We start from the raw sequence: 25,574 nt of genomic DNA, 5'->3' as shown, positions 1-25,574 counted from the left end.
TGAAGTTCTCGATGATCCGATAAATGGTTGATTTAGGCGCAATCTTACTGGCAGCAATATCCTTGCCTGTGAAGCCCTTTTTGTGCAAAGCAATGATGACGGCACATGTTTCCTTCCAGGTAACCATGGTTGACAGAGGAAGAACAATGATTCCAAGCACCACCCTCCTTTTGAAGCTTCCAGTCTGTTATTCGAACTCAATCAGCATGACAGAGTGATCTCCAGCCTTGTCCTCGTCAACACTCACACCTGTGTTAACGAGAGAATCACTGACATGATGTCAGCTGGTCCTTTTGTGGCAGGGCTGAAATGCAGTGGAAATGTTTTTGGGGGGATGGAGTTCATTTGCATGGCAAAGAGGGACTTTGCAATTAATTGCAATTCATCAGATCACTCTTTATAACATTCTGGAGTATATGCAAATTGCCATCATACAAACTGAGGCAGCAGACTTTGTGAAAATTAATATTTGTGTCATTCTCAAAACTTTTGGCCACGACTGTACAACCTACTACTAAATACTGTGTACTATATATTGTATTACGCTTTAGTTGGAATTTGTTGGCTTGCTAATTGAAACAGATCGTAACTGTCATGAATCCCTCCGGAACTTTCATTATGCACACCTGGCCCCTATTCCCACTGATTGTATTTGTGTTTATGTGCCCTTTGGTTTCCATTGGGCTGTCGATTATTGTTACAATGTCCATTGGTGCGTGTCAGTACCTGTGCTGTGTGTTTTGGCCTTTCGTGCCCTTGTGGATTGGGCAGATGATTACGGGTCTTGTCCCGTGTGTTAATCATTGTGCACTTGTGTTATTTATTCGAGGTACTCCTCGCTCTTTTGTTTAGGTTTCTGCCCTGTGTTTTTTTTGTGTTTGTTTGGTCTTCATCCCTGTGCCTTTTACACGGCACGCCGTAATTTTGAGTATAATAAAAATAAATGATTACGCATTCCTGCGTCTGTCTCCCGATCCTTTATGCCAATGTGACATTAACAGAATCTGTCATGGAACAGAGAATGAATACTATTAGAACCACATTTTGCTTTAGTATGATAGGGAGTTTGACCCAATATTGGATTCAGGATATTATCTCACTGCAGAACATACAGAATACAGAAGTCCACCAAAACTTGTTTAATTTGAAACTGCAATAAGCTTGGGAAATAAAATGTATTAAATTGTTTGTTTTTGTTTTCATTCAGTTGAAATCAATGGTCATTATTTGAGATGTGCTATGCCCAGAAGGTTAGCACAGAAAGTTAATGCATTGTTATTAATTGTTAGCAGTTTGTGTACTGTCAATACTTACAGTATCTACTTTTAATTCCTGAGAAATGCAAGAACAAGGGATGCTAGTGCAATACAAACGTCCTAATAGAGACCAATCTCCAGATGAAACAAGCCATAAAATGTTGTGTCCCTTGGACATCACAAGGACGCCAGGGTTACTGGCTCTTGGCAAGTGTTTTTGGCACTATTTGAGTTTGTGGTACTATATTGTAACAGTTTTCATCCTAAATTGGTGTTATCCAAAGTATTTTGCTATCCAGGTGGGAGTGTTTACTGTAGTTCAATGGCAACGCCAAAATTTGAGCAATTGAATGATACAGGAGAATTTAGACTATTCCAATACTCCGATATGATCATTTAACCGCTCGCTGTTAGACAGACAGTATGCAGACAGTATACACTACTGGACTGTTGCTGCTGCAGCCGAACACAGCCAAGCGGAGAAAGTAAAGCCAATGCTCATTCTCATTGCAGTCGCAGCGCGAGGTTCAATCTCTCAGCCCCACAATCACCATCACACACTGTTCCAGTGCACTGCGCTATCCTCTTGCCTCGGGACATTCAGTGTGGGCCCAGTTATTACAAGGCTTTTCCAGGGTGACAGAAATAAAGAATTAAATAGGTATCCATCAACAAGGGGGGAGGATGGAGGAGGGGAGGGAGGGAGGACTGAGGAGGAGAGGGGAGGGAGGACGGACGAGGGGAGGGAGGACGGTGGATTGATGATATTCTGGCCCTGTCTGGAGCTCTCGTTGTAGTCCTGACATCGCTCTGCAGCCACCCGCCGCTTTGCAGAGCTTCATGATAGATAGATGAATCAGGGGCTTCTGCCGGATAAGGAGGGATCCCTGGTATCTCACACCACCACAGTAACTGACTGGCAATGTTTGTTCACTCGACCAGAGCTGTATCCCAAATGGCACCCTTTACCTATTTAGTGCACTACTTTGGACCAGGACCCATAGAGAATAGGGAGCCATTTGGGACGCTGACCAGGAACTAACGGTAGCTGCCCCGGATGCATTAATACAATTTGGATTGTTGGGAATCAACGCAGTAACCAAGAATGAAGTCTGTTTCGAAATTGCTTTGTACTAGAGCTACATGGAAGTGTATTGATTTTTCTGGAGGTTTATTTGCATGTCTTGGTACTTAGACTGCTGTTGCCTTGATGCTGTTGCCTGGCAGGAAAGGAGTAAAAAAAAGGGTGTTTGACAGCTTGATGATTTAAGACGGTACAATTCAGCAGATATAACAATGAATTCCTCTCCAATGAAGTAGAGACTAAGGGGAAATTTCTGATCAGCATCCCATTGACAGCCCGACTAGCACAAATCTATAACTGACCCTGACCTTAACCCTCAACTTAACCACACCCCTAACCATCAAATGTTATTTGTCACAAGCACCGAAAATACAACAGGTGTAGACCTTACAGTGAAATGCTTACTTACAAGCTCTTAACCAACAATAGTTTTAAGAAAATACCACAAAAAAAGAGATAAGAATAACAAATAATTTAAGAGCAGCAGTAAATAACAACAGCGGGGCTATATACAGGGCTACCGGTACAGAGTCAATGTACGTGGGCACCGGTGTCGAGGTAATTTAGGTAATATGTACATGTAGGTAGAGTTATTAAAGTGACTATGCATAGATAATAACAGAGTAGCAGCAGAGTAGAAGAGGGGGGCGGGGGGCAATGCAAATAGTCTGGGTAGCCATTTGATTCGCTGTTAAGGAGTCTTATGGTTTGGGGGTAGAAGCTGTTTGAAAGCCACTTGGACCTAGACTTGGAGCTCCAATACCGCTTGCCGTGCGTTAGCAGAGAGAACAGTCTATGACTAGGGTGGCTGGAATCTTTGACAATTTTTAGGACCTTCCTCTGACACCGCCTAGTATAGAGGTCCTGGATGGCAGGAAGCTTGGCCCCGGTGATGTACTGCACCGTACGCACTACCCTCTGTAGTACCTTATGGTCGGAGGCCGTGCAGTTGCCATACCAGGCAGTGATGCAACCCGTCAGGATGCTCTCGATGTTGCAGCTGTAGAACCTTTTGAGGATCTGAGGACCCATGCCAAATCTTTTCAGTGTCCTGAGTGGGAATAGGTTTTGTCGTGCCCTCTTCGACTGTCTTGGTGTGCTTGGACCATGTTATTGTTGGTGATGTGGACGCCAAGGAACTTGAAGCTCTCAACCTGCTCCACTACAGCCCCATTGATGAGAATGGGGGCATGTTCAGTCCTCCTTTTCCTGTAGTCCACAATCATCTCCTTTGTCTTGATCACGTTGAGGGAGAGGTTCTTGTCCTTGCACCACACGGTCAGGTCTCTGACCTCCCTATGGGCTGTCTCCTAACCTTAACCGTAAGCTAAGTTTAACCAATTCTAAAATGTTATATTGTTTTGCATGTCAGACATGTACCCTTAGTTTTCCCCCTAAAAAGACTCACTTCAACATTGTGCCTTGGTGTACGTTATTTTGTTATGGACGTATATTTTGTTTTAATTGTATTCAGCTAATCAAATCTCCCAAATCAAAAATAATTTTACTCAGTGGTGTTTTAAAATACTTTTTACTCCCAAACGTGCTTTTGCCAAATTGCCACGCTGCCATGGATTCATTGAAATAAAATAATGTCAACATCAATATTCACCCCTGTTAAATCTTTGAAAGCTTAAACCCAATACGTTAATCTCAAAATGCTCATTGTTCATGGCATCTATGATAATGCTTAAAGGCAAAGGGACACATGCTCCGGCATTAGTGCCTGGTGTGGTTTTCATAGCTCATTGTGAGTTCAAACGAAAGCCGATTCTGATGGGTTGAATCAAAGTGAGACTGTCAAAATGCATTATCTTCGCTGCTAAGTCTTTTAATAGAAGTAAGGCAGTGTCATGGTATCTAATAGAACCCCCAGCTATACGTAAGGTTTATCCCTCTCTTGTGTTTGTTTTTCATCAAAGAGGATAATACATCAAAGCTGGCACATATGATACATTCTATATTTTGGTTTGGAGTCAGTGAAAAATCTAATACAGGGAAAAGTGAGTGCTCCTGACGTGCAACAGTTATACTGTACACTCCCACTGAAAGCAAATACATCCATTTGTCCTTTACCTGTGCTCCCCTCTCTCTCGTAATAATAAGGTAAGTAACCGTACCACAACACTGTCACCTTGGAGAAATTGGATTCAGAGGGTGGCCGCTCAATCTCATACTGTATGAACTGACATTGGCTGCAACCCAACTTGGATTGATACACATCCTTCCCACTTCCTTCCTACCCTTTCTATCTCCCTCTCTCTCCCTTGCCCTCTATCTTGAGTTTTTTCTCTCTCTTTCTCTCTTTCTGTCTCCCTCCCCTCTCTCTCTTGCTCGATCAGTCTCTCCCCCCTCTCCCTCTGTATTGAGTTCTCTCCTCTCTCTCTTTATCTACAACCAGAATCTGCCTGCGGCATAAGTGTGGTGCTCCTTCGGTTTTCAAAGACACTGTGAGTGTATGGGAGCCTCGGGAACAGGCCCCTCCTGAGATATGCCAGCCCCCTCCCACCCCCACCTCTGTGCTCTGTGTGGTCTCCTGAGGGTCCTCTATTTCTATGTCTGTGTCAGTGACTGGGGATACGGTGTGCAGGCGGCTGTTATCTTTGTGGCATCTCGTCTCTCACTTACAGCTTGTCCTCTGCTCCTTCAGTATCAAGTACTTGAGTACTGCAGTATTGAGTATTCAGGATTTTCAAGCAGCGGATTGCATTTGAACACAGTGTTTATTTGTTTGATTTCCCCGAAGGTACAATCTATGTTATATTTGATACAAACACAGTTCATTTCAGTATTTCTGACACAAGCTTTCTGTGTTCATAGTTGCACAGTAACACCTGCAGTCGATAGGCAACTCTGCCTCAGCTGAGCCAACATGTCCCTCACGGCTTTCCTTTCATTTTTCTCCACACAGGAAGCAGAAGTCCTGCTGGTGCCCTCTGCCGTACGTCGCTGTGTTTTCACTGGCTTTACCGACGCAGTGGGTGACAGGCACACAGGCCCGTATCGGTAATGAGTGAGGCCACGGCCTAGGGCCCCCAGCCGAGGTGGGATTTGCTAGCTACTTTCCCCCAACGACACACATATTTTACGGCAGCCATAAAATGAGCTGGGAACTATTGATTTTATATAAACACCTCCATCTTGGCAATCATGGGTCCTACAAACGGCCTGGGTTGTACTGTAAAAAGCCATACTTAACCTAGACACTTTAAAGCGTGTTAGATTTACTCACGCTAGTCTTTTCTCTGCAAATCGCTTTGTTGGTTATGGTAACTCCTTGTTGACCCTTTTTATATATAGAGACTATATAGAGACTGTTGCAGTTTGTGTATTTAGTGTTGCCTGTACAGTGTGTACAAGAGTTGAACACCAGGTCAGTTGGTCGATTTGTGTCCTCTCCGACCCCTCAGTTAAAGGTCAGCCAGGTGCACCGTCTTGATAATCTGCCATAACTCTGTTGACAGATACCCAGACTGCTAGAGGGCATATTGTGTATGGTATGGATTCAGATTGCTTTATAAACAGCGTGGTACACATATACAGACATGCAAGTTAGTTTGACATTTCTGAACAGAAAGATAAAAGGGAAAGCCGCAGTCAAGACTTAAACCGCTAATTGCTAGGCAGGCTACATAATATTCCTAAGAACATTTGTTGAGTTTTAGCGTCAATAAAACAATCAACTTTTTTCAAACGACTGCACATATGAGCTCTAGTGCTCCAAATGCGTTTTTTTTTTTTTTTATGAAACAGATACTTAGTTCCCTGATGCAGTCTGAATTTGACGTTGCAGTAGTGGTGAAAGAGTTAACAGAGCGAGAGGCTAACGAGAATGACGAAAGGCAGCGAGAGAAAGCGGACGAGGTAGAGAGACACTAGAGAGTGAGCGGGGCACAAGAGAAACAAGAAAGACTAGAAAAAAGGGAGAGAAGGACGAGGCTTTCTGGGCACCTGTGCGTTGTGGGGTCTGTCTGACACCTGTGCGTTCCGAGGGTTCTCCTGACACCCTCGTCAGGTGATCCGAGATCATCCATGACTGCTTTTGTTAATGGCTTCTACCAGGTGGGAGTCACATGTCTGTTCAAACTCAGCAAAGTGAATACATGTGCATGCCATTACTGTCACCCACAATACCTGGGGAGATTTTTCTTGGTGTTATTTTTTTTTGAAGATCCATTTCGAAATCAAGTACATCCTTTGTACTTGACGTTAAGTTCTGTGCATGAAGGAATAAGCATTCTCCCTCAAGCTTAACTGAAACATTGTATGATTTGCTTTATTGATGTGACAGTGAGGTGAACAGAAACGTGAATACTGAGAGCAGAGCAGTGATGGCTAAAGTGGAACTACAAAGGCAGCTACGCTAATCAATTAGTCATGTTTTCCACGACAAAATGTCAGTTTACAGAATGGTGACGAGTGTGGAGGCAGTTTTAAGTTTTGGGTCAATGTGTTTAAGGAAAGGATAGAGTGAGAAATACAACAGAAATATTCACTCCTTGACTTTTTCCACATTTTGTTACAGCCTTATGCTAAAATGTATTCAATTGTTGTTTTTTCTCATTAATCTACACACAATATCACATAATGACAAAGCAAAAACAGGTTTTTAGAATTATTTTTTACATTTTATAAAATAAAAATAAAAACTGAAATATAACAAGTATTCGGACCCTTTACTCAGCAATTACAGCCTATAGTCTTCTTGGCTATGACGCTACAAGCTTAGCACAACTGTATTTGTGGAGTGTCTCCCTTTCTTCTCTGCATATCCTCTCAAGCTTTGTCAGGTTGGATGGGGAGCGTTGCTGCACAGCTATTTTCAGGCCTCTCCAAAGATGTTCGATCGGGCTCTGGCTGGGCCACTCAAGGACATTCAGAGACTTGTCTGGAACCACTCCTGCATTGTCTTGGCTGTGTGCTTAGGGTCGTTGTCTTGTTGGAAGGTAAACCTTTGCCCCAGTCTGAGATCCTAAATACTCTGGAGTAGGTTTTCATCCAGGATCTCTCTGTACATTGCTTCGTTTATCTTTCCCTCGATCCTGACTAGTCTCCCAGTCCATGCCGCTGAAAAACATCCCCACAGCATGATGTTGCCACCACCATGTATGGATGGTGCCAGGTTTCCTCCAGATGTGACACTTGGCATTCAGGCCAAAGAGTCTTGTTTCTCATGGTCAGAGTCCTTTAGGTGCCTTTTGGCAAACCAAGCAGGCTGTCATGTGACTTTTACTGAGGAGTGGCTTCTGTCTGGCCACTCTACCATAAAGGCCTGATTGGTGGAGTGCTGCAGAGATGGTTGTCCTTCTGGAAGGTTCTCCCATCTCCACAGAGGAATTCTAGAGCTCTGTCAGAGTGACCATCGGGTTCTTGGTCACATCCCTGACCAAGACCCTTCTCCCCCGATTGCTCAGTTTGGTCGGGTGGCCAGCTCTAGGAAGAGTCTTGGTGGTTCGAAACTTCTTCCATTTAAGAATGATGGAGGCCATTGTGTTCTTGGGGACCTTCAATGCTGTAGAAACTTTTTGGTAACCTTCCCCAGATCAGTACCTCTACACAATCGTGTTTCGGAGCTCTACGGACGATTCCTTCGACCACATGGCTTTGTTTTTGCTCAGACATGCACTGTCAATGTTTATATAGACAGGTGTGTTCCTTTCCAAATCAAGTCCAATCAATTGGACTCCAATTGTTGTAGACACATCTCAAGGATGTAAAACATCTCAAGGATGATCTGTAAGGATTGACGCCGGGGAGGAGAAGCAGGTATGGGGAGTTGAACATTTAATGAGGAACAGACAGGTAACAGGACAGGAACAGCGTCAGCACACGGGTTAACAAGGACAATCAATGCAGAAGCAGGGAACGGAGCGGGAAACCAGACGGATATAGGGAAGGTAATGACAGAGGTGATTGAGTCCAGGTGAGTCCAATAATCACTGATGCGTGTGATGGGGGAAGGCAGGTGTGCGTAATGATGATAGCAGGAGTGCGCAATGCTGGGGAGCCTGGCGCCCTTGAGCGTCAGGGGGGAAGAGCGGGAGCAGGCGTGACATGATCAATGGAAACAGGATGCACCTGAGCTCAATTTCAAGTCTCATACCAAAGGGTCTGAATACTTATGTAAATAAGGTATTTCATTTTTTTTTATACATTTGCAAAACAACAGTTTTTGCATCGTTATTATGGGGTATTGTATGTAGATGTTTTATTTAATCCATTTTAGAATAAGGCTGTAACGTAACAATGTGGAAAAAGTCAAGGGGTCTGAATACTTTCCAAAGACACTGTATATATAATATATGATTTTTTTATTTATACATTTTCAGTTTTCCAAAAGAAAGTATTTATTGTTTCTAACATATGATGTACTTATGACCCAAGCATGTCAGTTTATTAAATGATTGATCTTGATTTTTTTTTAAATCTTTGCTGTACACTGCTGATTTGTGCATGTTCTGGGTTCGTCTCCAATTGATTCAGACTTAAACCTTTCCTTCGGTCAGAATCCCGAAACAAAAGGTTTTATTGGCAGCTGGCTAGTAAATCAGTTCATCATTGTTGAATCATTGTTGCTTGCAGTTGAGCTTGACTTAGAATAACATCACTTCTTTCTGATGTAGCCAATACCTAGGTTTCCATCCAATTGGCGACAGATTTTCATGCAAATATTCTAAAATCCGCATAAAGTAAATATGTAAATGTTCCCACCAGTGGTGTTTCCATTAAACTGACTTGTTACAGATAGAAATCAGTGTGATGACGTAGTGTACACAAAATTTTGCTTAAGTTATTATGTACCGAATAAAAATAAAAAGTTCAATGTGTTTCCATCGCATTTTCAACAAAACTGTTGCGTTAAATGTGCCTACTCTGGTCTTGGCACGGGCACTCTAGGCAACAGCTTGCAGATACAGTGCAGATAGGTTGTGTGGGTAGGCAAGTCTACATTATGAAATTATTATGGACAAGATCAACAATATTTTTATTTGTCAAATTCCAGCCAAGGATCAATCATCATGTCACCAGAATAAGACCCTCAATATTTATTGGATAGGAGCATCAAGATCACCATGCACTTTCACCGCCCTGTGAAGTTCATTATAACTTATTTAGTCTGTAGCCTAATAAACTGCATGATTTCCCAAGTCGTAGTTGGAGGACCACACACCATGTCATCGTGTGACTCCCAAGTTTACTTCAATTTGATGGTTGTTAAAGTGTATCAATATTTGCGCATAAAGTGTTTCCACCGCTATTTCTCGCATAATACATTTTACCGACACAAAAAGATCTCACCATGTCGAACGAACAAATGATCTGTCGGCATTTATAAAATTGTACCAAAACTTAGTTTTTATCACAGCTGTTGTGATTTCTTTTTTATGGTATGACTTTACTCTCATAAAACCTGTGGATGGAAACGTGGTTAATTAGGCAATTATATTTCTGAGTGTAGTTACAGATGTAGGATCTTAATTTGATTACCCTTTTGTTGCAGGAAATGCAAACTTTAAGTGTTTAAGGTTTAAAAAGGCTTCTAAAGTTTGGAATTTCCACTTTAAAATGTCAGACTTGATTTTTCCTAACTAAAAATGTATCAACCCCTAAAAAATGTCCATTCATTATTATCCACATAATAATTCACATTCTCCAAACAATATTAATACTGAACCATTTAGCATTTTACATATTTCATCCCCACCTGGATCAGAAACTCACACAATCTGAATTATTTCATTCCTGCTTCATGTGAAGGTGAGGCTGCAGTGTCCTTGAGCTTGACATGACTACAGTTGTACTTTGACCATTTCAACCATCCTGCCTCTTGATAAGTTGGTCGATAAGGTCGGTCTAAAAATCGGTGGCTGACCCGTTTTTCCAATGTGAAAACATGTACGATAAGTCTTGTTGAGACCAGTGGAGTGAGGAATTATTCCATAATTTGATACAGGATAGCTGTGGCGCTCACCTCACCTCTTTGTTGTTATTGTATACCTCACATGTTGTGGCTGTTGTTATTGCTTAACTCACTTATAATTGTTGTTATTGTTGTTTACCTGACACATTGTTGTTGACCTCACCTTTTGTTGTTTCCAAGATGGTGTAGCAGTCAGACGACTTTGTCCTTCGTCTTGTCGTGTCCCATGTATATATATTTTTATATATTTTTCTTCGCATATCATTTTAAAATATTTTTCTAAACCTCAACTTCAAAATACTCCCCTGCAACCCGCCTCACCCAATGTGGTGTGGATCTGTTTTTTTGTAAAGTATTTTTATTTACCTCGGAACCGGAATCCCCCAACAGAAGCTAGCCAGCTCACTAGCTACGAGCTAGTAGTCAGCTAACCATTGCTAGTGGTCATCAGCTAACCGTTAGCTCGGAAAGCTTTTGCCAGATTGTACAAAGCGATTCAAACCAGAGCATACCGGACCTATTTTCTCTCCATATCCTTGGATTCCTACCGCAAGCTCTGAACCTTTTCACCTGGATCATCGCAGCTAGCTAACTGCAATCCGAGTGACTACTCCTGGCTAACGTCTCTGCCCCGAAGCAAGCACCAATTAGCCTGGAGCTAGCCCATGCTAGGCCCATCTCCTGGCTAGCTGAAGAGGCCCATCAGCCACTCCTGGGCTACATTACCCGGACCCCTTCTACTGCCGGTACGGGGCACGGAACCCCGCCGATCCTTCACGACTGGACGACCGACGTAATCTGCTCGAGGGGGTACTCAACTGGCTCCTACGTCGCGACGTCCCCTGAATGCCCATCTGCTAGCCGCGGCCCGCTTGCTGTCTAGAGCATATCGGACTGTTAGCTAATAGGCCCAACAGCCAATTTCTTGCGCCACTATACCTATTTTGCCAATTGGCCTGGGCCCCTTTTACTCAACGAAGCCCTGCTTATCCATCACGACTGGACTACCGACGTAATCTGCCCGAGGGTTTTTTTCCAACAGGCACTTCCGTCGCAACGTCCCCTGAATGCCCATATGCTAGCCTGCTAGCCGCGGCCCGCTAGCTGTCTAGAGCATATTGGATTGCTAGCTGAATAGATCCATCTGCCAATTTCTTGGGCCACTTATTTTTATTTTGCCAATTGGACTTGGACCCCTCTGCTACTCGGAACCCTACTAATCCATCACGACTGGTCTATCGACGTCACCGCACAAGGAGGCTAAAACAGACTTTCCTCCGTTGCTACGTCCCTCTAAGGCCCTTCTGCTAGCTTGCTAGCCCCGGCCTGCTAGCTGTCTGAATCGCCGTGTCTCCAGCCAGCCCAACCCCTCACTGGACCCCTATGATCACTCGGCTACGCATGCCTCTCCCTAATATCAATATGCCTTGTCCATTACTGTTCTAGTTAGTGATTATTGTCTTATTTCACAGTAGAGCCTCTAGCCCTGCTCAATATGCCTTAACCAACCATTTAGTTCCACGTCCCACAGATGCGGTGACATCACCTGGTTTAAACGTCTCTAGAGACAATATCTCTCATTACTCAATGCCTAGGTTTGTAATTGAGAATTTCAATAAGCATTTTTCTACGGCTGGCCATGCTTTCCACCTGGCTACCCCTACCCCGGTCAACAGCTCCGCACCCCCCACAGCAACTTGCCCAAGCCTCCCCATTTCTCCTTCACCCAAATCCAGATAGCTTATGTTCTGAAAGAGCTGCAAAATATGGACCTCTACAAATCAGCCGGGCTAGACAATCTGGACCCTCTCTTTCTAAAATGATCTGCCGAAATTGTTGCAACCCCTATTACTAGCCTGTTCAACCTCTCTTTCGTATCGTCTGAGATTCCCAAAGATTAGAAAGCTGCCGCGGTCATCCCCCTCTTCAAAGGGGGAGACAATCTAGACCCGAACTGCTACAGACCTATTTCTATCCTACCCTGCCTTTCTAAGGTCTTCGAAAGCCAAGTTAACAAACCGATTACCGACCATTTCGAAACCCACCGTACCTTCTCCGCTGTGCAGTCTGGTGTGGTTCAATTGGTAGAGCATGGTGTTTGCAACGCCAGGGTTGTGGGTTCGATTCCCATGAGGGACCAGTATGGGAAAAAATGTATGAAATGTATGCATTCACTACTGTAAGTCCCTCTGGATAAGAGTGTCTGCTAAATGACTAAAATGTAAATGTAATAAAATGGTTTCAGAGCTGGTCATGGGTGTACCTCAGCCATGCTCAAGGTCCTAAACGATATCATAACTGCCATCGATAAGAGACATTACTGTGCAGCCGTATTCATCGACCTGACCAAGGCTTTCGACTGTCAATTACCAGATTCTTATCAGCAGACTCAACAGCCTTGGTTTCTCAAATGATTGCCTTGCCTGGTTCAACAACTACTTCTCTGATAGAGTTCAGTGTGTCAAATCGGAGAGCCTCTTGTCCAGACCTCTGGCAGTCTCTATGGGGGTGCCACAGGGTTCAATTCTCGGGCCGACTCTCTTCTCTGTATATATCAATGATGTCGCTCTTGCTGCTGGTGATTCTCTGATCCGCCTTTACGCAGACGACACCATTCTGTATTCTTCTGGCCCTTCTTTGGACACTGTGTTAACTAACCTCCAGACGAGATTCAATGCCATACAACTTTCCTTCCGTGGCCTCCAACTGCTCTTAAATGCAAGTAAAACTAAATGCATGCTCTTCAACCGATCGCTGCCCGCACCTTCATGCCCGTCCAGCATCACTACTCTGGACAGTTCTGACTTAGAATATGTGGACAACTACAAATATCTAGGTGTCTGGTTAGACTGTAAACTCTCCTTCCAGACTCACATTAAGCATCTCCAATCCAAAATTAAATCTAGAATCGGCTTCCTATTTCGCAACAAAGCATCCTTCACTCATGCTGCCAAACATACCCTGGTAAAACTGACCATCCTACCGATCCTCGACTTCGGCGACGTCATTTACAAAATAGCCTCCAACACTCTACTCAAAAAATTGGATGTAGTCTATCACAGTGCCATCCATTTTGTCACCAAAACCCCATATACTACCCACCACTGCGACCTGTACACTCTCGTTGGCTGGCCCTCGCTTCATACTCGTCACCAAACCCACTGGCTCCAGGTCATCTACAAGTCTCTGCTAGGTAAAGGCCCCGCCTTATATCAGCTCACTGGTCACCATAGCAGCACCCACCCGTAGTACGCGCTCCAGCAGGTATATCTCACTGGTCATCCCCCAAAGCCAATTCTGCCTTTGGCCGCCTTTCCTTCCAGTTCTCTGCTGCCAATGACTGGAACCATCTGCAAAAATCACTGAAGCTGGAGACTCATATCTCCCTCACTAGCTATAAGCACCAGCTGTCAGAGCAGCTCACAGATCACTGCACCTATACATAGCCCATCTGTAAATTGCCCATCCAACTACCTCATCCCCATACTGTATTTATTTATTTATCTTGCTCCTTTGCACCCCAGTATCTCTACTTGCACACTCATCTTCTGCACATCTTCCATTCCATTGTTTAATTGCTATATTGTAATTACTTTGCCACCATGGCCTATTTATTGCCTTACCTCCCTTATCCTACCTCATTTGCACACACTGTATATAGACTTTTTCTACTGTATTATTGACTGTATGTTTGTTTATTCCATGTGTAACTCTGTGTTGTTGTATGTGTCAAACTGCTTTGCTTTATCCTGGCCAGGTCGCAGTTGTAAATAAGAATTTGTTCTCAACTAGCCTACCTGGTTAAATAAAGGTGAAATAAAAAAAATAAAAAATGAAACCTCCACAGGTGACCTGGCATCGGAGGACGAGTACCTGGACATCCCCAGTATCTCCAGACAGAGAGCGGGGACCTACGAGTGCACCGCCGTCAACGACATCGCCACAGACGTCCAGACCGTGGAGATCACAGTCAACTGTGAGTTCAATGTCAACCCAGTCCTGGCGTGTATTTTACTAGGAACGAAACGGAAGCAAATGGGACAAATTGGGGAGGGACTAGCAGTCGACCTTGTCCAATAAGAGTGACTTGTTTTTTGTTGCAAAACGTTTTCCGTTTGCTACAGTGTGAAATAGGCATTCCATTCCCTTGCAGACAGTTTCACTGAGTCAATGGTCTCATGACCAAGAATTTAATATAGATGAATGGATGAAGCTCAGTTTAGGTTAATCTTAACTTTGTTCCAGTTCTCCAGAAAAACTTGTAGGGTTCCATTCACGTGAAATCAGTTTTGATTTGGGTTTAGCTTTATTGTTGTTACACTTCACCAGAAAAACAGTTGCAAAATAATTTGTGCATGCTATACATCATGCCTTATTGGCTGTCTATGGGTAAAGGAAATTTTGATGCATGTTGCCATAAATTGGGCATTTTAATGTATTTTTAAAAGACAGGTATTGTTGATCTTATTCTACTCCCCTTGTAATCATTACAACATTAACTGCGCTCTGAAGTACCAGTTCAATTAAACCCCTCTGCATTTACAAATTGGTTCTCCAAAGAAGAATGGCTTTAAACTAGATTACAGCTGTTCAGATAGAGGAACGTCCTCTATGGATGGACCAAATCCTCACTCTGCTATTTACACGTGACCCCTGCGTGATACTTTGACCCTGTCTCTGGCACACTGATCCCATGAGTGCCCTCGTGTGCCCGTAGATGCCCCCAGTGTGTCAGAGGGCAGAGACGTTGGCGTGACCCTTGGCCAGAGAGGGCTGCTGGAGTGCGAGGCAGATGCAGTACCCGAGGCAGACTTCGAGTGGTACCGAGATGACAGAAGGTAACCCGTTGTGCATGTTTGCAAACATGTTGAATTGCTGCTTTTTCCAGGCTTTTTGATTTTTCTGGAAGTAGATTTTCAAGGAAGGTCATTAGATCATCAGCATTTTCAAAGGTGAGAGAGCGAGAGAGTACAATTGTAGAGTGTCCCTATGGTTAGAGACCCAAAGCCTAACGGCCGTATCGTTTTGTGTAAAACATCTTACCATTGCACATGGTCAAGACACTGTCATTTCCCCTGCCTTTGAACCTGCTTGGAAATTGCAATACATTAAAACATATATTTAAGATAACAATAACAGGCGTCATGGCGGTCATCTCAGACTTCCCTGAACTTCAGGCTGCAGTAAGTTTCCCTACAAGGAGGTTGTGAGTAACACAAGAGTTGTGTGCATTGTTGTACTCACATGGCTGAAGCAGCTCTACACTGAGTGTACAAAACATTAGGAACACCTTCCTAACATTGAGTTGTACCCCTTTTGCCCTCAGAACAGCCTCAATTCATCAGGGCATTGAGTCAACAAGGTGTCAAAAGTGTTCCACAGGGATGCTGGCCCATGTTGACTGCAATGCTTCCCACAGTTTTGTCAAGTTGGCTAGATGTTGTTTGTGTAGTGGACCATTCTTGATACACTTGGGAAACTTTTGAGCATGAAAAACCCAGCAGCATTGCAGTTCTTGACACTCCCGGCACCTACTATCATACACCGTTCAAAGGCACTGTCATGCCCATTCAACGTCTTACTGCCACACATACACAATCCATGTCTCAATTGTTTCAAGGCTTAAAAATCCTTCATTAACCTGTCTCTTTGCCTTCATCTACGCTGATTGAAGTAGGTATAACAAGTGACATCTATAAGCGATTATAGCTTTCACCTGGATTCACCTGGTCAGTCTATTTCATGGAAAGAGCAGGTGTTCCAAATGTTTTGTAGACTCAGTGTATACAGTGCCTTCAAAGTATTCAGACTGGTTAATTTTTCCCACATTTTGTTACGTTACAGCCTTATTCTAAAATGGATTAAATGAAACAAAATCATCAGCAAACTACGCACAATACCCCATAATGACAAAGCAAAAACAGGTTTAAAAAAACAAAACAAAACCCTAAGTATTCAGACCCTTTGATATGAGACTCGAAATTGAGACTTTCCATTGATCATCCTTGAGATGTTTATCCAACTTGATTGGAGTCCACCTGTGGTAAATTCAATTGAATTGATATGATTTGGAAAGGCACACACCTGTCTATATAACGTCCCACAGTTGACAGTGCGTATCAGAGAAAAAACCAAGCCATGAGGTCGAAGCAATTGTCAGTAGAGCCCTGAGACAGAATTGTGTCGACATACAGATCTGGGGAAGGGTACCAACAAAATTCTGCAATATTGAATGTCCCCAAGAACACAGTGGCCTCCATCATTCTTAAATGGAAGAAGTTTTGAACCACCAAGACTCTTCCTAGAGCTGGCAGCCCAACCAAACTGAGCAATCGGGGGAGAAGGGCCTTGGTCAGGACCAGGACCAAGAACCCGATGGTTACTCAGACTGAGCTATAGAGTTCCTCTGCGGAGATAGAAGAACCTTCCAGAAGGACAACCATCTCTGCAGCACTGCACTAATCAGGCGTTTATGGTAGAGTGGCCAGACGGAAGCCACTCAGTAAAAAGGACATGACAGCCCGCTTGGAGTTTGCCAAAAGGCACCTCAAGACTCTCAGACCATGAGAAACCAGATTCTCTGGTCTCATGAAACCAAGATTGAACTCTTTGACCTGAATGCCAAGCGTCACGTCTGGAGGAAACCTGGGACCATCCCTACGGTGAAGCATAGTGGTGGCAGCATCATGATGTAGGGATGTTTATCAGCAGCAGGGACTGGGAGACTAGTCAGGATCGAGGCAAAGATGAACAGAGCAAAGTACAGAGAGATCCTTGATGAAAACCTGCGCTAGAGCGCTCAGAACCTCAGACTGGGGAGAAGGTTCACCTACCAACAGGACAACGATCCTAAGCTCACAGCTAAGACAACGCAGGAGTGGCTTTGGGACAAGTCTCTGAATGTCCTTGAGTGGCCCAGCCAGAGCCCGGACTTGAACCTGATTGAACATCTCTGGAGAGACCTGAAAATAACTGCGCAGCAACGCTCCCCATCCAACCTGACAGAGCTTGAGAGGATCTGCAGAGAAGAATGGGAGAAACTCCCCAAATACAGGTGTGCCAAGCTTGTAGCGGCATATCCAAGAAGAACCGAAGCTGTAATCGCTGCCAAAGGTGCTTCAACAAAGTACTGAGTAAAAGGTCTGAATATTTATGTAAATTTGACATTTTATAAATTAGCAAAAATTCTAATAACCTGTTTTCGCTTTGTCATTATGGGGTACTGTGTCTAGATCGAGGACATTTAAAAATATATATATATTTTAGAATAAGGCTGTAACCTAACAAAATGTGGTTAAAGTCAAGGGGTCTGAATACTTTCCGAAGACACTATGTATTTTACATTCTTAAATAAATTCCTTTATTCATTCATTGACTACAAAGGTGTCCATTCTCTCTTTTCAAGGATCTTCAATGGTTTTGACGGCATGGAGATCGAAGATGCCGGGCAGCTCTCCAAGTTGACCTTCTTCAATGTCTCTGAGGCCGACTACGGCAACTACACTTGCATCGCCATTAACAAACTGGGCAGCTCCAACACAAGCTTTGTCCTGTATGGTGAGTACATAATTACCATGTCTTCCAGGTGCAACAAAATGAACATGTTGTGTGTTGGTAACACTTTATAATAACTTTCAGGAAAAAGCCACTATATGTCCCTAAATGCTTCAAAGTATTTTACCTGTTGTAAAGGCTTACTATGAATGTTTACAAATAATGAAATACTTATTTATTAATAGTTTAGAAATACTGTATTAATGCCTGTTATCATAAAGTGTACTGAAAATGTTGTGTTATTTCGACATGATTCTCATTTCACATTGAATGGACTTTTACTCCTCTTTATGTGATTTATTTGATATAAATAACTGAGGACATTTCCATGCTTATCAGAGTCTCAAGCTGATTTAATGTAAGAATAACTGCATATACTCAATCTGTGCCTTAATCTAATGCAACATCATAATGAATTACGTTAACAGCAACATCTTCCACCTCACTCTATGCCTTTTAACACTGCACCCACGAAGCTAAAAAGTCATTCACCAGCTTTACTTTCACGTTGTTCACATTAAGGCAGCATTGTCTATGATTGTTTGCTTTTGTTGGTTTTTCTATATTTTGCTATGTTCCGTTTTTCTGGTGTAGAGGTTATTGAACCCACTAGCTCAACACTACTGCAAGGTTAGTACCGGTATTCGGCATGAGCATGCGTTTCCACCCACTCTCTGATGGCTAACAGCATTCTAACAATGCATGATAAACATTGCCATTTTCACATCGACAACAAACTGATTATATGCCAATATCACTGGAGTATCATACAATGCTAATACTGAGGTGACAGAAGGACTATGTTTCTGCCACTGAAAGGGGCCATATAGTGTTTAAGGTCAGCCTGATGAAATGAGATTGTCACATAGTTACTGGGCTGTTCTGACTTCTTATGATAACGTTATTAGCTTTCAATTCCATTTATTAATATTGATAAGAAGTTAAAAGGTATATCTGACAGGTGACATTTCCTGGGAGAATTCTCCCAGGCTGATAAGGAGAAAGTATGTCACTGGAATCGTTGTGGAAATGGTAAATGAAGAGCTCTGAGCTTTTAAACGTTTTGCTAACCGTTTTTTGTTCTTCTTTTTTCAACCACCTAACCGGCTCGCCATGTGGCATGGCTTCATTTTGATTTTGCATGTGCTTCATCTGCTGTGTAAGTATCTATCTGTCCTACAACTATCATTTGTGATGGATAATGTGTGTGTTTTAACGGTTGTGACAATTTGTTATGCAATTTGTCCATCTAGTTGTTGATTTGTGTCTATATAGGAGTCTCTAATGTCTAATTCTTCCTTCCCTCTAGTTTGTTATTCATGAATACTTGTAATAAAGGTTACTACTATAGTGTAGCGCTATGACTGACCTCTTAGCAATGTGTTAGCAATGAATATTGACATTATTGATTTGATGTGTGCTCAGCGTCATCCTTGTTTGTATTAATTAGACATGATTGGAATGTAAGTGAAACGGGATCCATTAACTGTGGGGCTCCTCTTCAGAGATGTATTAATTGCTTTGATTTGGATTGTGGGGGGAAAGCAGAACTATTATTGTAATTATCCACATGCAGGTTTAGGAATAATCTACAGTGGCAGCATAATTGGATAGATGTCCCAAAAGAAAGCCTGGTGAACTCCAAGAAAATCCAAGGGAAATTAGAAGTCATTGTATTAACGGTACTCGGCTTCAAAGTAAAAAAATATATAATATCGTCCCTCTCTCTCGCTCAATAATGCCCCTTGTGGTCCAATATTTATTTACAGTAGGGTGAGGAATTATTGGATCCTTTGATAAAAATGAGCAAAGAAGACTATAAAATAAGTAATACAAATACTGAGCTATTTTTTTTGTTATTATATGATTTTATACTAATACAGTTGCTCAGATAGAGGTTTTGTTTATTAACAAGTAGTAAAAAAAATATCTAAAGAAGAAAGGTGTCTTGCTGGAAGATCTACTTGCAGCCAAGTTTCAGCCTCCTAGCAGAGGCAACCAATTTTCAGCCTCCTAGCAGAGGCAACCAAGTTTCAGCCTCCTAGCAGAGGCAACCAAGTTGTTGGCTAAAATATACTTGTAATGGTAAAGTTAATGATGCTGTTGACCTTAACAAGGGTCCCAGGACAAGTGGAAGCAAAATGGCCCCATAAGATCAAAGATCCACCACCATGTTTTACAGTAAAGATGAGGTATTTTCTGCATATGTGTTGTTCTTTTGAAAGCCAAATCATTGGTGTGCATGGCCAAACAGCTCTATTTTCATGTCGTCTGGGCATAGCACCGCCTAATCTTTGCTAAACGGCATTGGCGCTTGGATTGGAACCGGTGCTACGGTCATATGACATGAACATTGATCTCCTTGGCCACGCTCACTAGTGGTGGGTTTGGCCTTCAAAAGAGCAATGCATATGTAGAAATACATCATCCCTACAGTAAAATATGGTGGTGGATCTAATACCGCCATCACAACCATTTTTGAACTGCTATTGTGGTAAACATGTACTGTAATTAGCAGGAATACATTATATGCTATAGGATATTTTGAAACTCACAAGATTGTCTTAGTGAGTAAGTAAGTGGTTTGACATTTTAATTGGACCAGCCTACTGGTATTCCTGCTTATTGCTCCAGGCCCCACACCGTTAGCCCAGCCTCTGCCATTATGCTTTAATTTAGATTAAAAACTCACAGACCTCCTACCAACCAAGATAAAAAAGGCCCGGGTCCTGCTCTTTCCTCCACTGTCTATCAATGGTTATTGCTTGTCTCCCTTCCCTCAGTTGATTAGCTTGTTTACAACCAGCCGCAATTAAGGCTGAACCGGGCAGCCGGCTTGGCTGGTCAAGGTTTCATAATATCATACAGTAAGATGATAACGGCAGTGAGAAGGGGGGCTCAAGTCAACAGGGCTTGCTGGTGATGAGAGGAAGAGAACAGATGCTTTAGCAATGCTTATATGGCCACCAAAGTGCCCCCACTTAAATGTTCCATCAGCAGAAATCGGAGTATTCTGTAGTCTGGGAATGACCTGATTAGCATAGCTAGCTTAGGTACCCTAGCTGTGCCAGGGATAACTTGGACATCTCTATGCTGAATAATAAGTAAACAGAACTGGGATGAATAACAATGTTCTCTTTTGAGGTGGGTACCTAATGGCACTAGCAGGCGTTTGGCCCGGGGCGTAGTTGATTATGTGCCTCGTGTCAATTACTGCAATCCATTTGTTGCTTTTCTGTGGAGTGCCGGGGAGAAGGTATTAGAGCAGTGAATCACTTGTTATCTGCAGATCAGAAGGTTCAAATCAGCAAAACCAATCTTGAAGACCACACTCATCCAAATGTTTTGTTCCCTCTCCTCTGCCATCCCCCTTTGCCACAAAGAACCCGGAGCAGTGCAGGACGGGAACAGCGGCTCGATGGGGACGCATGTACACACCTACACCTGTCTACTTCTGGCCATCCTTCAGTTTCTGCTCAGGTTTTGATGCAGTAGGCTTTCTGGCTTCCGAGGGGCAAGGTTGCGTGGTTTGTGTGTTTTCTCTCACCCGGAACCACAAACGTGATGCACATGAGTGCATGGGCTACCCTATTACATAATGTCAAACCGCTAAAAAGTATTATGTAACATACACATTTTTCTTTGTTAATTTTAGGAGTTTTAAGGACATAACAGCATTGTCGATTTTTGGGATTTGATTTGTTTTCGTTTCCCCTCCCATTATGGTATGATTCTCAAATGTTTATTTTTGGGTGTGGTTTGTCTGTTATTTACATTTTATTTATTTCAGTTTCTACCGAGTGACATAGTCATCTTAGCCCCAAGAGTCTTAAGCGTAAATCATAGTCCATTGACGTTAAGACGCGATAGTCCGGCATCCCATTGTGACATAGCTACGCGGCTCTGAGACCACCATCCGTGGGGGACGCACAGCCCGAAAGCACACCTCCCAACAATTCCCAACCAATGCAGCTCCGGTACGCGTCCTTTATTCATTTGAATGTGGTGACGGTTGGAGAAAAAGCTTGAGAATTTGAAAAGTATGAATGCCAATATTCCAGAACACTGCTGTGCGTATGCGTACACATTTTGGACTATGATAGATGCTTTAGCGCCAAGATTCTTATCCTCAAGAGTTAAGTTTATGAGGTGAATGAAACAAACATCTCAAACAGGCAGTGAAGCAGACGGACTGAAATCACTCTAGGACCTAAAAACATGTTATCATGTTTTTTTGTTTGGTTATAATTATTTCAATTATAATTTAAACCTATTTCTGATTCTGACACATTGACAAACCACAACAATGGTTAAGAAGAAATTGTATTTTCTCAGCATTGTCAATTGTGATATTTTCAGTTGTTTGTGCTATTCTATCTATTTTTGGGATTTTAACACATATTTTGAAAGGGGTAAATACAATATCAAAGCTGTAATTGTGATTATTTAGGCAAAGAGCTTGTTTTTCCTCCGTTTTAGCTGGCACAAGTCTACACAAGGTGGTGTAAAGAATTACTTAACTAGTTATGAATGGAAAGGAAGAATTTCCATTTGTGTGGACATCTAACTTCAAGTAATGTAATCTCTCTCAAATGTTATTAATGTCACTACAACTGGTTTTACCTTAAGGTACTTTAAGTTATAATGTATTTACATGGGTCATTTGCACACTAGGGTCAATTCTGAAGTATTCCCGTCTCAACAGTGTTGGTAACAAAGAGGCTAAGGAATAAGACTGTGTCCAATAGCAACTCTATGGATCACTCTAAGGGCAAATCCTAACTTGCACTTGAAAGGATACTTCGGGATTTTGGCAATGAAACCCATTATCTACTTGAGATGAACTCACGGATACCATTTTTATGTATCTGCATCCAGTATGAAGGAAGTTAGAGGTAGTTTCACGATCCAACGCTAACTAGCTTAGCTCAATGACTAGAAGTGTATGGGATCTACTAGCATGCTAGCAGTTACCATGGACTTCCAGTCCATGCACTAACACTAGTTAGCAATTGTGCTAACTATAGTTAACAACTTCCTTTAAACTGCTCACAGAGAAAATGGTATCCACAAGTTTATCTGACTCTGGGGAAGTAGATAAAGGGCTTCATTGCCAAAATCCTGCAGTATCCCTTTAAGTAACATTTTCACTTTGTGATGCATTGATGTCAATGGGAGACTAAGTGGAAATTGGACTGAAGTGGAGGTTAGGATTTGCCCGTAAAAGAGCCCAAAGTCTTCTCAGCCATTAGTTTCAGTAATTTTTTTTGTTACTACAAAATACTCTATCATAACCAATAAGTATTAATTGTTTGGTTGTGTTGAACTGGTACATGCAAATGTACTGGAATGTACATGCAAATGTACTGGAATGTACATGCAAATGTACTGGAATGTACATGCAAATGTACTTTGACTGGAAATGCAATTGTTTTACATATTGTCTCCCAATAGAGCACATACACATACAGTCCATTAATATATTATAATTTAGTGTTGTATACCTAGTCAAATAATCAGGGCTGAGTTTGGATTGATTTGAAATCAGGCATATATTTGTCTCCTATATTTGTCTCCTTGTCACCAAGGACACACTCAGGAGCTACAACAATACTTCCTGTAACCATTCTATGTAACACAACATCCACCTAATCTGACTCTATAGAGAAAACATCTACTACAGACGTTTGCTCAATGCTCAATTTGTTTTTGTATAACAGGAAAGCACACAATGCTCTGTTAAATCAATATGCAAGAATTTTGCAGCTTTCTTCTGTGCAATGCATCAACCCTTTGGCCCAGTTTATAAACTGCACAGCAGTTGCTCTTCCTTGTGATCATTTTTTAAACTTTATTAAAATATCTGGACCCATATTCACAAAGCGTCTCAGAGTAGGAGTGCTGATCTGGGATAGTTTTTGTATTTTAGATCATAATGAATACAATGGCATGGACAGGGGGGGTCTGATCCGAAATGATTCATTTCTGTGTTGGTTTTAACATTACCTATATCAGGCAGTGCACTTGTGGAGCTCATGAACAACAAATCATTTACGATGAGAAACCCCAGTCGAGTGGTTCACTGTGGTTAAAGGGATGATTGTAAGGGACTGATGTATAAAAAAAATCCTAATTTAGAGGTCTTAAAGGTAGACTCAACGTTGTGAAATCATCATACACAGCGGGACAATTTATTGCTTGCTCCCAGAAATCAACATCTAATCTGCCAGGACTGTGACTATTGGTTCTTCCTGAAGTGGGCATGCCTCAGGGGAGGGCACAGATTAAGAGTCAGTTTTGGCAGTTTTCTGTTGTTGATGTCTGGAAGCAGGAGGTCACCATGCCATGTACGATGATATCATATAGTGAAGTCTGCCTTCAATATTTTATTCGCAAATGGGGAGAAAGGGACACATTTTGATGTTAAGAAATATTTCACATGTTAATGGTTCAAACCTGTGGTGCTGCCATCAGAATAGGCCATATTACAGCAGATAATTGGGTGCATTTATCACACATTTCAAATGGGTTATGTCTGTGTGAGGATTTTAGGAATATCACTTTAATGCATGTCATGCATGGTGCAAAATTCATCAGCGTAATGGTTTGCACCCCAAAACCATTTTGAAATAAATACCACATGATTAATACCCTTGTAAAATAGGTCTTCAGACCTCCATGGGAAAAATAAAGGTTAAGTAAGTTTTCTACTGTGGTGATGGCATCACACATTTTTACTGACAAAACGGATCCCAATGCCTGTTGAAAGATATGGAAATCTGGGGTTAACCTCGGTCTAGTGACGGAAACTATATCATTATGTGGACTCAATGAATTAAAGGCCATGCTAAGGGTAGATTCAATAAAAGTTTTACATTTTCTTTTTGTTGCAGTTGTTTCAAAACATATGTACAGAAAGCAACAGCTGGGGCTTCTGAGAAGTCCACGGTATAACCATCACAGAAACCTATTTCCAACTATTATTTTTGACTGAGCTTATATTGCACCTACCCTTTAGTATAGTGCTCTTTGTGACGTGACGTGACATTTGTTGAGTATACATTGCAGTTTGGAATAATTCGTTTTGGAATAGGGACTTTGGAAATAGCAGTGACAAAGTTGTAGACATTGGCGGCATACGGATGTGCTTGTCTCAGTTATAAAAGGACATTTCTGTGTTGGTGCATGACCAAATCTCATTATCAAATGAATTTGAATTTCTGATGACACACACATTCCCTCTACTCCAACACAGTACAGTCAAGTCATTCACACGGCATAGGTCACAGTGATCCCTTAATTCTGGTTGATTCCAAAGTGAAGACAATATGACATTCTATTTGACTCCCTGTAATGTAAGATTGTTGATTCATATGTATTTTCTTTATGAAGATTGTGTGTTCATATTTAAGACTGACAATAATAAAAAAAAGTATTGTAAATGCCCCATGATTTGACCATCTTTGTTTGAGTATGCTCAATGCCATGGTTTGGAATTGCAAGTCAGCTTATTCGTGTGTTTGCTTCATTGGGTAATTTAACTCACATGGTGTCCCAGGCTCTGTGTCCCACCACCTTGTCAGCCATACCTCTCTAGGACTCACATGACAGACCTGCCTATTGGATTTTTCCATGTGGGAGACATTTCCAATCTGCTAAACTGTGTTAAGCGAATCAAATCCCCATATCATACCAGTGGTCTGCCATAAGGTGGAGAGAGTAAGTGCACTCTGTGGAGTGGTGAGTGTGGTGACTGTCA

At 42.2% G+C, this 25,574-nt stretch overlaps 1 protein-coding gene across 4 annotated transcripts in view; it reads left to right on the top strand.

Annotated features, from left to right (window-relative positions):
* The window catches only part of LOC106603662 (opioid-binding protein/cell adhesion molecule), a 473,472-nt gene extending 448,212 nt beyond the window's left edge, over window positions 1-25,260 (top strand). For 2 of the 4 annotated variants that reach the window (XM_014197606.2, XM_014197604.2), the window contains 5 exons: window positions 14,109-14,237; window positions 14,979-15,099; window positions 17,667-17,818; window positions 18,410-18,445; window positions 21,199-25,260. In XM_014197606.2, the coding sequence (XP_014053081.1) occupies window positions 14,109-14,237; window positions 14,979-15,099; window positions 17,667-17,818; window positions 18,410-18,445; window positions 21,199-21,302 (542 nt within the window). In that variant the 3' untranslated portion in view covers window positions 21,303-25,260. The remainder of the gene's footprint in view (window positions 1-14,108; window positions 14,238-14,978; window positions 15,100-17,666; window positions 17,819-18,409; window positions 18,446-21,198) is intronic. The other 2 variants (XM_014197609.2, XM_014197608.2) reach the window with 2 other exon arrangements.
* Window positions 25,261-25,574: the final 314 nt, after the last annotated feature.

This window comes from Salmo salar, chromosome ssa04 (genome assembly GCF_905237065.1).
Source record: "Salmo salar chromosome ssa04, Ssal_v3.1, whole genome shotgun sequence".
Classification (NCBI taxonomy): Eukaryota; Metazoa; Chordata; class Actinopteri; order Salmoniformes; family Salmonidae; genus Salmo; species Salmo salar.
This window is presented reverse-complemented; position numbering and strand designations above follow the sequence as displayed.